Genomic DNA, 12880 nt, shown 5'->3' with positions numbered 1-12880 from the left:
TCACTGGGTGGTGACGGGCTGCTGCTGTTCAGCTTCTTAAAATCCTGCTGTGCATATAAAATGAGCAAAATGGGCCTACAACAGCCTCCTGAGCTACAGAGACACTCAGAAGAGCTCCCCAGACACAACTACCAGTATCCCCAAAGCTAACTAAATTATTAGTACTGGATAGGAATAAAAAGACCAGCAGCTCAAAAGGGGCTCTCTATAGGAACCAGCAGGCTGTGCCCCTTGGTGGAGTCACTGGGAATGGGACACCACCCTTCCTACTCTCTGAAATCATGACATCTAGCTGCTTCTCCTGCTCCCTACAGCTATAATGCTGTGTCCATTCTCCCCAAAACTAATCCTGTAAGTGCTAATGACACACCACCAAAAGTGGGTGAAATAAGGAATAGCCCACAACTATTCTAGCAATGGCCTGGAGTCACTACATGGTCCCTTCCCCATCCCCCAGAAGAGTACAGCTGCTACCCTGTGAACTCGACAAAATACTAAGCACATTTCCTGATGCAAATACCTCTAAGCACCTAAGCATGATCAAACAGACTGGATACTGTAACAGTTACTTCAAAGGAAACCAGACATCAGACAAATTCCCACAGATGGGCATCCTCCAAAATAGCCGACCAGCACTCCTCAAAACTGTCAAGGTCATGAAAAGCAAAGAAAGTCTAAAAAACTGCCAAATCCAAGAGGAGCCTGATGAGACATAACAACAAAATTTGGTGTGCTATCACAGATGAGATTCTGGAACACGAAGCAAACATTCGAAAAAAACTAAGGAAATCTGACTAAAGCATGGACTTGAGTTGATAATAATATATCAATATTGGTATACTACTTGTCATTATTTTCCCAAACTCATGTCAGAGAACAGTACGAGAAATGGGAGGGAGAGGGAGGAGTGGGAAACTCTCTATACATCTGCGCAATTTTTCTGCAACTTTAAAACTGTTCTAAAAAAATTAAGCCTCTATTTAAAAGGCTAGGTAATTATTTTTTACAAGTCTTTTCTATTCAATCATTTTCTTTTATCAGCTATCAATTTGCTAACTTAAGCTATAAACTAAGTCTTGATATCTTTTTCCTTTTTTTCTAAAGATTTTATTTATTTTTAGAGATGGGGGAAGGGAGGGAGAAAGAGAGGGAGAAAACCGGGATGTGCACGAGAAACATTGATCGACTGCCTCTCGCACGCCCCCAAGTGGGGACCTGACCTGCAATCCAGGCCATGTGCCCTGACTGGGAAGTGAACCTGCAACCTTTCAATTCACAGGCCAGTGCTCAATCCACAGCCACACTAGCCAGGGCTTGATTATCTTTTTGGTATAACAGAGGCTACCTTTGCAACCAGATCATCCACAAAACTTCAGTTAAAAACCCTATGACCAAAAAGTCAAGGAAATAACTAGTATTTTTTTTGTTCTCTCCACATTACCAAAGGGGAATATAATGGAAACGTCTACAGAATGCCAAACATATTAAGAAGTATCCTTGCCCTGGCCATGTGGCTCAGTTGGTTGGAGCATCGTCCTGTACACCCAAAAGGTTGCAGGTTCAATCCCTGGTTGGGGCATGTACGGGAGGCAACCCATCGATGTTTCTCTCTCACACTGATGTCTGTCTCTCTTTCCCCCAAGCACCTCCACCCAGTCTCCCTCTCTCCCTTCCTCTCTCTAACCATATCCCTGGGTGAGGATTAAAAAAGAAAAAGAAAAAAATGTATCCCTGCTTAAAAACCATTTTAGAGAGATATGCTAATGAACTCTATTCAAAACTATGATTGAACACACGGCAAAAAATAATCAAGACCAAACCAAGTAAGTACTAGAATCCACTGCATCCATGGATAGCTTATAACCTCACCTCCAAAGCTGGACATGGCCACCAATACCAAACAGTTCACTACTTAGGGCAATCTCTCAGACAGAACCCTAGAGGGTAAGCTCCTTGAAAGCAGACACCACTTCCCATTATTTTGAACCACCTCAAAGCACGTCCTTCAGGGCTCTGTATTTTTAAGCAATCAATTGGTACACAGAACCAATCTAGAGGACTCTAACCATGCAGGGTAACAAAAAGACTCCACCTCCTGAGGACATGCTGCCCCCCCTCACCAATGCCCGTCCAAACACACACCCCCACTGCTGTGTTATTCAGGTCTGTGAAATCTGCAAGGCCCAAGCATCCAGCAGCAGGGACAGGGAAGCCAAGCCACGTGCTCAGGGGACCATATGGCTACAAACAGCACAGATCAGCTAAAACGCCACAGGGAAGGCAGGCAGGAAACTGGCAAGCCAGGACAGGCACAAAAGTCTCAAGTAGGCTCAGCTAATCGCTGTGAAATGAACATGCTTCTCTGCTAACCTGGAGAGACAAGAAGAGCCCTCCCTTGCATTTCTTTCCTTAAGTGAAACTGCTTCAGCAGAGGATAGAAACCTGGCTTTCAGTAGGCCGCATGTATCAAGATACTTTGCTGAGTTACAAGTTTCTCAGAAGTGAGACTCTTGGCCAAGAGTCTGATTTACAGTGTTGCATCAGTTCCAGAAATCACCTATAGTGTCCCAGAGGCGTTCAGTTAAGAGTTCGTAGGTCACCTTCTGTGGGCCTTTCAGGCTATGTAGCTGTTCTCTATGCAATTAATTCGTAGGAGATAGGGTGGCTGTCAGACTATGTACTTGAAGGCCCCAACATCTTAGGACGTTTTTAGGTTTCCATGGCATTAACACACATTTTAAATCAAATAAACCAACTACAAAACTGCAGGTGGGTTCTAGGTTATGCAAAAAAAAAAAAAAAAAAATGCAGATCGTTTTTTTCTTTTACATTTACTGCTGCTATCCCAAGGTCTACATGAGGGGTTTGCAAACTATGGTCCAAAGGCCACCCAGCCCACACTGCCTATTGCTGTATGCAGTTTCATTGGAATACAAACACACGCATTCATTCACATACTGTCTACAGCTGTTTTCTTGCTACGGTCTAAGAATTAAGTAGTTGCAACAGGGCTAACATGGTCCATAAAGTCTAAAATGTTTATTACGTGGTCCTGTAAGAAAAAGTTGGTCGACCTTTGTTCTACAACATATTAAAAAATGAACACGCATCGGGGTGGGTATACACTAGTTAACATTTCTGGAAAGCTATTTGGCAAATATGCTCCAAAACATTCCTAAGGAAATAACTGCCCTTTACACAGAGATTATTCCATTTTCTAAATAATGGAAAAACCACAAACTATATGAATGTCAAACTATTGGAGATTGCTTAAATGAATTATGATGCAGCCTTACAATGAAGCGGATCATTATGAACAAACTAAAGCAAGCTCAAACATTTCTTTGGTTCCCTCCCTAAGTACCTCTAAACAAAAATAAAGGAATTAATTTTGTTATTTTATTGCCATAAGCTCAAAAGGACAAAGATTAATAGGAGAAAAGAACACAGCAACAAACTTTGGAAGCTGGAAAGCTGATGTATGAGTGGTAACAATCTTCAGACTCACAAAAGCTAAATCCTGAGCTAGTGGTGAGAAAACACAATAGCCAATATGATTTATACTACAGACTTCCCCCCATCATCGAAACTAGGATTGGTTTAAAACTTATAAAAGCACCTGCTGTATTTTAAGATGTACACCCATACATGAGTCTATTGCTTCTAACCCAGTGTTCACTACCTCACTCTTAAACAAGAGAAACCACCAGGGATCACCAGAGACCTGAGGACAGCCTCTAACATGAAAAATAAGGGACCAAAATAACCAAATGGGTTCAAAAACAACTTAGAGAACACAGACTATGCAGAACACAGACTAAGAAAGTTTGTTTCAAAAGATTATAATAATTTCCTCAGAAACCTAATAATAGATGATACTCACCTCTGAAACAAGTATTAGATATTTTAAATACTAATAAGAAAAACATTCAGAAAATAACAAATCTGAGAAATTAAAATACAGTACTATAAATGAAATAATAGAAGGGCTGAAAGGTAAATATGAAGAAATCTAGAAAGAACAAAAACAACAAAAAGATTGAAAATAGGAGGAAAAAAATTAGAAGACTAGCTCACAAAGTCAAACATCCAAATAGGAGTTCTAGAAAATAGAGAGCAGAGAAACTAGATGGAAATCAACAAAACAGTTGAAGTTCCCAGACGTAACGGATTCAAATTCAAAGCATATAGGGAGGATTCCCCCCTGCCTCACAAAAAAAAACCCAGCATTATCTTCTAGAAGGCAGACCTCTTGTGGTACAGGCTTCCCCAGCTACGTGAGCGTTCTAGCAACCCATCTGTATCAGTGTATAAGTTGGCATTGTTGTGAGAGGCTGTGTTTGGCTTCAGTGAATTTTTTTTTGAAGAACCTTGCACCGCATTTGCCCATTTCATGATGGGTGGTTTATAAGCGTACCTGCCCACACTGCAGTTTTTTGGGGGTTCATCCTCATAATATATTCACACATGAATAAACAAAGTGCATCACTATGGAAGTTCAGGATAAAAAAGAATTTGCTAAAATCATCTTGCAGAAAGAAAAACCAAATCATATGAAGATGGGGAATTAGAACAATTTCAAACATCTAAAATACAAGGAAAATATCTCTAAGAGCTAAATGACAATGGAGCAATGTCCTCACAATTCTGAAGAAGTATAACTTCTAACAAAATTCTATACCCAGCTGAACTGTTATAAAATAGACATTAAAGATCTCAAGATATTTACCTACCAAGCACTCTTTTCCCAAGAAGCTAGAGAATCTGTGCCACCAAACTAACGTATTAAATCATAAAGAAGCAGCCACGGGATCCAGTAAACCTAGTGCCAACCCAGGGAAAAAGCAAAGAAAAGCCCAGGATGACAGTGAAGAAATCTGACAATGACAACTCTGCAACAGGAAAAAGAACTATTCCAGATTGGTACAGCTCCTAGAAACTATTGTTGACAAAGTTAAAATGAACAGACCGAATCTTTGTTTTGAGAGAAGATTTTTACAGTATGTAAAAAATATGCATAAAATTTTAAAATTATTAATTCCAAATAAAACAAAAAATTGTGCAGGAAATGAAAAGTAGGCAGAATATGTTATATAGCTTGGTGGTGATTACCATACACCCACTGAACTTTGAATATTAATTTAATCTGAATTATGATATAGTCTTAATAGAAGGATAAGGTAAGGTTGCATGCACACCCATGTGAATATGTGTGCGTGAGTAAAAAACCTAAATGCTAATCTTTCATGGTGTGAAAAAGGGGTTATACCTAACACTGAAAAACTTAAAAAGAGCAATATAAACATTTTATTGAGACAGGGATTGCCAAGAGTTAAAAATGGCTTCCTCAAGGTAGAGAAGAATGAACTATTTCATTTCTTAATAAACCCAGAGTTCTTTAAACTCATATTAAAAACAAAAACTTACAAATATACAATTATACACAAAGGATTACAGACCATTACTATTCAAAAAGTAGCTACTACTCTGCAATGAGACAAAGAGCTTGTACCAGAATGTAAATCGACCACACACAAATCTGCTGACAATTTTTCAATAGCAATATTTTATGATGAAAGAAGCAATGCCTTTCTTTATATTCTAGCTCAAGTTCCTATTATTGTTTCAAGGCACTTTGAGTAGGATGAGTATAGGTGACGGGTCAACAAACTTTTCTGTAACAGGCCACAGAGCAAATTAGGCTTTGCAAGCCAAACTGTCTCTCACAGATACTTGCCTTTGCCACTGTATCACGAAAACTGGTACAGACAATATGTAAACGAACAGACTTGGCCACGGTCCCAATTTATTCATGGTCCTGAATTTGATTTCATCTAACTTTCATGTGCCACAAAATATTTCTTTCCAATGTAAAATACATGCTTAGCTTGCAGACCGTACAAAAACAAGTGGTAGGCCAGACTCGGCCCAAGGGCCAGTGTGCCATCCCCCACAATAGACAGTGTGACAAAATGTGTTTACAAAGAAAGCTGTGTCACAGTAGCTTCATTTAGTGTGTCTTCTTTTTTATTCCTTTTTTTGTTCTAAAAATAGAAATGCTTAATGCTTAAGAATTTCAAAAATCAAAAAGTTTTAAAACCATTTATCTACCTACAAATTCATTTTTCTCTCTATTCTCTAAGCAAATATATGTTTAAGATATTTCAGGACAATGATTATTCCTCATAATCCTCAATCCAATAGTTACTAGGAGCAATCTTCTCTATCCTGGAATTGTAGTGAATAAAACTTAATTGTAACGAAAAAAGTCTCACTGTGTCTTAAAACTAAACAGGAAAGACCACAAACAAAAAACAGATTCTGGATTTTTAAAATGGAGGAAATGTTCCTAGAGTCAGAGCTCCCTTTTCTATTAAGATAAAGGCAAAACTACTGATTCAGCCACCTAATAGTTTTAATTTCTTCAGCAATGCCTTAGTTCCCCAACCAGCAAAGGCCCAAACCCTCAAAATCTACTAGGTTTCTCTACAACTGAGGAGGAGCTGGTAGCCATAGCAAAGGGCAATGGGACCCTCCCAAGCCTCATTTACATCACTAATGTCACAGGTCCTAAATGTGAATGGTAAAAATGGATGATCATTCTTTCTTTGTGTAGCTACAGTCTTCAAACAGAACAGATTGCAGGAAACTTAAGCACAACCAAGTTCCAATTAGGTTGAACAGCCATGTCCAAGTTTCCAAGCTAGCCCAGTCCTCACACAGAAAGAAAGCAGGGACCCATTCTGGTCTGCGTCAGAATGGGAAAATGCAGAGGAGAGAATCCAACCAGGGACTACTCCCACTGATGTCCACTAAAAGGCACAATTATGGTTAACCTGACCACTGCTTAGAGACCACAGACTAGAAGACGGAGAGGGGCCACTGGAGCACTCTGTGACTTATTGCTTTGAGCATCATAAAAAAGTGAAGAAATTCAGCCGATTCCTCAGAGACTTTGTTAAAATTTTACCATTCTAAGATAATTCGTTCCAGAATTTTTCAGGCTGACAGTGCCACCTAGTGGCTTTCCATCTTAAACTGTTAGGTGACATTTGGGACAGTCAATTCTCAGAGAGTATGAATGTTTAACCACTTTAGTCCACAAAGACAAAGCTTCCCGCATTTCCTGCCCAAAGTAAAAATAGGTTGGAAAACATTACAGTATTTGGGGAAGGTGAGGAGAACAGGCCTGCCCCATGGTACAAACCCTGTAACTAGGAAAAACACTTAACAGCACCACTACTGGAACCAATCTATTTAGTAGCTCTAGTTTCCCTCAGAGAAATCCATCCCACCACAGCAGTGGAGAGCTCTCGGAAAAAAAACATCACAGTAGAAAAAAAATTCAAACCCACAAGAGTCCCCAAACAGAAAAAAAAAAAAAGAAACTTGAGGTCATATATATTTGGGCATAGGAAATGAGAGAAATGCCATTTGCTAAGCAGACAAAAGAACAAAACAAAAAAACCCTAAAAGATAAGTGACATTTCCAAATGGAATGTCTGTAACTTTAACCCATGAACTTCTAATGAAGTTATGCAAATTTACAAAAAAAAATTTAAGTTTTTATGGTGTCTAAGTCCCCTACAATAAACACACACACATGTGTGCAACTGTGCATATACCTCTCTCTATATACCACTGGCTTGCCTTGAAATAAAAACGCTTCAGTTCTTGATTGATTGTTCAAAATTTTCTATTATCGGTGGCCTGACAACAATCACTATGCATCTTAAGATGCTGAGAATGACTCACCTTGGCAACAAATTGCTTGTCCTTTTGGTCCAAGTTAGCAGTGGGAGCCACATAGTCTCTCCATATTCTCAGCCTGCGTTCCTTGGCAAACCTGACAACAAAGCAAGGATGTACATCATTCAGACAGAATAGGTCAGTGAAGGAAATCCACCATCACCATGATGGCAAACAGTACAGAATCCTATCCTACCTCACCGACAAGGCACCCAGGAGAAAGACCACCAGTCAAAGCGGAACAGAGTGTGCCAACAGCCACGAGAAAAAGTGAATAGCAACTATACAAGATACGTATACAAACCATAAGCCCATGGCTGGTAGACCAGATCTAAATATGGAATTTTTTGAGAATGAACAGTTCAAGTTCACCTTATTAGCCTCTTTGGCTTATCCAGTACCTCCTGAGTGATTACTATGTACTAGGCACTGGAATGACAAACATAGAGCAAGTGTTCTTTTAAATGTAAAGAATGCATACATGGAACAAACAAATATACATATTTTTTAAAAAACATAGCCTTGCTCAAGTTCCACTTGAATCCAAATCCCATGTGGAAAACAAGAACAAAATTGTCATTGTAGTGCATCTAAAGAATAAGAAAAATGAACAAGACTACAATACAAGCTCACTAACAGAAGTTTAAAAATCATGCCAGCAGAAATTTTTAAAGCACTAAGCCCAGTAGACTCTTTGAGTCAGACTGAGTAAATGGAATGCATGCAAAGCTTTAAATAAAAAAATCAATGACCAGCTCACATTTTTACAAGTAAATGAATACATGTGCAGGGGAAAGGAACTATTATTTCTGAAAACAGTATTGCAACCTTTTTTTTTAAAGAAATGCTAAAACAAGAAAAAGACAAAGCAGCATGTTGTAGTTGTAAAATATACAAAGTACTTCAACATAGGTTTACCAACAATGCAAACAAGTCAAACACAGCATGGAAAACAGCAGGCAAGAAATCACCAATTATCAAAATGCGATCTGCATTTCTTGGTCTAAACTTCTTTTATAATGATGAGTACTCTCAAAAAAAAATCCATAAAATCTCCTAAAGGCGTTATAAAACGTAGACACTCCTGTCATTATACTCACTTTCTTCAGCGAGAGGCAGGGTCTTAAGGAAGGCAGTAAGAACTACTAACCAAAATAATAATTTAGAAAAATGGACCGACAGGATATTTGGGGGGGGGGAGGGGGGAATGGAGCATCACAGAATAAGCAGAGCTATTTGGAACATTGTATTTTATAACAGTATTGTATCTTTTGAATTTAATTGTGGAACATAAAGACTAATAAACTTTTATATAATAATTGTGTTTTCCTTTGTCAGACATGCCATATCAAATGCCCCAGATTAAAATCTTCTATAAGAAGTTGCAAGTGTTCCTGCTTACAGGTGTAGAAGGATGCAAAAGACCTAACAGGGAAGAAAACCATAATCATTCAATTCATGTTGTTACACATCTCTTAGCTGTGTGCCTCCAAGGCAAACATGTGGAGTTACCAAGACCAGTATCATTTTATGATTCTGAAATGAGCCATACAACAAACATTGAGACTGGAACCTTGTCACCAGTGGTCAGTAGTCTTTGCTTAATTTATCGTGGGTGGTGGTGGCTGGGAATTCCCGGACCATCGTCTCTATTCATCTACTCTTGCTATCTGCTTCATTTTCTTCTATCTACCCCACCAAGTGAATGAGGTTCACCTACACCTGCAAATACTTGACCTTGACACTTGAAATCACCACCAATCTTTAAAATATCCACTACTGTTTTTCTGGAAATAAGTTATTTCTACATCTGCACCTAGCCAATAACACGACAACAGCACCTCACAGTTTCATCAGTATTTGTAACTAACACACACTTTTAAATAACTTAGGTTATTAGACTGCACAACAGCATTACACAGTCCTGTGTTGGGCCCACAGGCTCTGTCTTTCCATAATGTCCCTGGCTCTAGCCTGCTGGTGTGAGAGTAGCTGGTAAGCAATTTCATTGTCCTCAAATGAACCTCAAGTTTATTTCATCCCAAATGCCTAAAACCCGAAATTTGAGAGGCTTATTTTTTTTTTAAAGTGACCTGGAAACATTAAAAAAGTCTATCAGGTAAAGCATAACGTCTGAGTAAAAATCTAGTTCCTTACTACACAGGACTTAATTCGATTAAACCTAAAGACGTACAAGTCCTCCACGAGATTCTAGCCTCTTTTGTAATTTCCCTAATCCCTTACTGAAATAAAACACACACTGTCGTATGTGGGCGAGAGATCACAAGATTTCTTTCCCTAAAGATCCTTAACCAGATATTTGGCTGAAAGGCTTCCCTGACAGACCTTACCTCTCAGCTGCCCTCAGCTTTTCTGCACCCCGAGTGTACACTGCAATTGACCAGTCCACACAGCGTGCAAAGCCTTCCTTCAGGAGGAGCTCTGTGATGTTGCCATTCTGGAAGACAAGACACATGAAAAGGCAGGCACAAATTAGATTCTATGGCAAGGGAATCATTCTCTGGATTTCTGACACAATTACATAGTCATAGTCTGGTCTGCAGTTCATTTAAAAAAAGAAAAAAGTAAAGCCACTGCTCAAGCATTCAGAAACGAGCCCCAGGACAGACACACCACTCTGTGGCTCCTGTTCTCAACAACTCCAGCTTCATATTCTCACAACACCACGCACAGTGACTCTCACTTAATAGGAAAAGGATAAATGTTAGTGGCATTGAATGGAATTGACATTTCAATAGCTCTTTTTGTGGGCAGAGGAGGATGTTAATCTTTAGTGGAGATTACACCTTATTATTTCCTTTCCTAAGATCAGCACTTACTCCCCTTTTCATAAGGGGAGAGCTGAAGAACGAGCTGAGTAAGGGAATAACTTAAGCTACATTTTGCCCAATGAATTACAATTCACATTCTGCTATGACACAGAGCCATCTGGCAGGGCCCGAGCAGACAGCTAGCAAAACAGACATGACCTTGGCATATTCCATACCAAGCCTCTCAGCCGTCACAACTGCCACGATGGAAGAGTTCTCTAGCCAAAGAATAAGTAACACTAGTTACAATACAGTTACTCTGTATTGGATATAGTTTATAGTAATGAAAATCCACTTAAACTCTGCTGTTAAAAAACAAGGTCTTTTCCTGTCCAAGAATAACCCACCTACCATAGAATAAAATAAGGTCAGAACATAAAGAAATTATTTCCAATAGTGAGAACATAAAGAACCTATTTCCTGCTCAAAAAGCAGTTAGGAGGAAACTGGATTAAAGCCTGGCAGACACAAAATAATTTTTCCACTGAAAGATTTCCTCATAGTTCTACCACTATTCCAAATAGGTAACTTCTAGGCCTACATACAAACTCCTCAATCCTTTGCTGCAAGTTTCAGCACTTTTAATCGAGGTGGCAACCTCCCACCTTTCCTAGGCACAACTCTGGACCATCTCTTGGGAAAATAAGTGATAAGAGTTCCCCTTGTAAGCCCAGCAACATTTAAGATTAATTTTCTAAAAGTAAGAAGTTGCACAGATTTATCCAATTCTATCAGATAAGTGACATCTCCCTTGAAAATGCCTCAAAAACCAGTAGATGATAATCCTGACAAGATATTTAATGGCTGCTAAAAACAGAGAAAAAAAAGAGAAGCAAAATACAGCTTATCAGACCCCAAATGGACCCCCAACCGCACACAGCCCAGTCTGTACGGCACACTCACTGGATGCAGGATGGTACCCAGAATATTCTGGTTATGGCAGCTCTCCAGAATGATCTGAACATCTCTCTGAAGCAGTCGAGACTCAGTGAAAAATTTGGCTTCTGCAGCAAAAGGCTCTGGTGTTTCACTGCCATCTGCTTCCCGTCGGAAAGTTGGGCACTATAGCAAAGTAAGGTGAGTGAGTCATGCAGCCCAAACGTGAGTGCTCGCCACACTCACGCCACACTGAACCGTCCGAAAAGCAAAAACCAACAATGCTATACTGGGGAAAGTCTCCAATCAGATCTTCTAACACTTTTTAAAACATAATGGTAAAAAGTAACTAGAAACAGCATCATCTCAGACTTTGTGGAAAGGCAAATAAAACTCACGTTATCGCCCTGGCTGGTGTGGCTCAGTGGTTTGAGTGCCAGCCTGCAGACCAAAGGGTCACTGGTTTGATTCCCAGTCAGGGCCCATGCCTGGGTTATAGGCCAGGTCCCCAGTAGGGGGGCGCATGAGAGGCAACTACACATTGATGTTTCTCTCCCTCTCTTTCTCCCTCCCTTCCCCTTTCTCAAAAAATATATAAATAAAATCTTTACAATGAAAAAACCCTCTCATTATCACGGAGAAAAAAATTTTATTTACAGTTGAAAATTACCCCCTGCAAGAAAAAATTCACCAGTGCCTAGCATTAATTTGTTTGTTTTTTTAAATCAAAATGTGAATTTTACATTAAGACAAGCCAAAATCAGAAAACTTCAGAGCCTCCCATCCCCTATTGCTGGGTCTTGACAACAATCTCTCCACACAGCCCACTCCAAAGAGACCCTGAGTACTTAGAAAGTTTAAAATATCTTTTTTGCTCTCATTGGAATTGTCCCACTGCAAAGTTTAAAGGACTCTAGCAAATGCTAATGGCCCATTATAGAGGAAACAGTAGATCCAAAGTCCCCAAGTAGAAAAATCTACCTATGACTGAACACTTCGACAAACCCTAAACCCACCCTGCAACGCAGTGTATGGTCTGACCTTGATCCCTGACAGCATGACGGTAACCAGGTAGTAATCTGGGAGGAGCAAAGCCCTGACCACACTGCCATCTCGCACGTGCTCTATGATAGCTGCAAAACAGAATGAACAGCTTAAGTCATTAGCAAAACTCACCCCAGGGATAAACAATGCCCAGTCAACTGCATTGAACACAGCCCCTCCCCCCAAAGCCTTTGAGAAAGCCCCCCTCTGAGAATTGATGAAGCATTGGCAGGACATGAGTATTCACACAACAGACTCTTCCACAACTATTCCTGGGGAACAAGGATCAGAGTAACGACTATGTCTTTGGAACCTTCTGGGACCTCATGGCTCACACCTAAGCTTTGATATCAGTAAGGTAAGTTGTTCACCTGAGTACC

The 12880-nt window shown here is 39.8% G+C and overlaps 1 protein-coding gene across 1 annotated transcript in view; it reads right to left on the bottom strand.

Moving 5' to 3' along the window:
* SND1 (staphylococcal nuclease and tudor domain containing 1) overlaps window positions 1-12880 on the bottom strand; it is a 424177-nt gene that overhangs the window by 369296 nt on the left and 42001 nt on the right. The window contains exons 6-9 of the mRNA XM_024554944.4: window positions 12498-12589; window positions 11484-11642; window positions 10101-10207; window positions 7756-7846 (exon numbers count right to left, since the gene is read on the bottom strand). Coding sequence (XP_024410712.2) covers window positions 7756-7846; window positions 10101-10207; window positions 11484-11642; window positions 12498-12589 — 449 coding nt within the window. The remainder of the gene's footprint in view (window positions 1-7755; window positions 7847-10100; window positions 10208-11483; window positions 11643-12497; window positions 12590-12880) is intronic.

The sequence above is a fragment of the Desmodus rotundus genome, chromosome 6 (genome assembly GCF_022682495.2).
Source record: "Desmodus rotundus isolate HL8 chromosome 6, HLdesRot8A.1, whole genome shotgun sequence".
NCBI lineage: Eukaryota > Metazoa > Chordata > Mammalia > Chiroptera > Phyllostomidae > Desmodus > Desmodus rotundus.
This window is presented reverse-complemented; position numbering and strand designations above follow the sequence as displayed.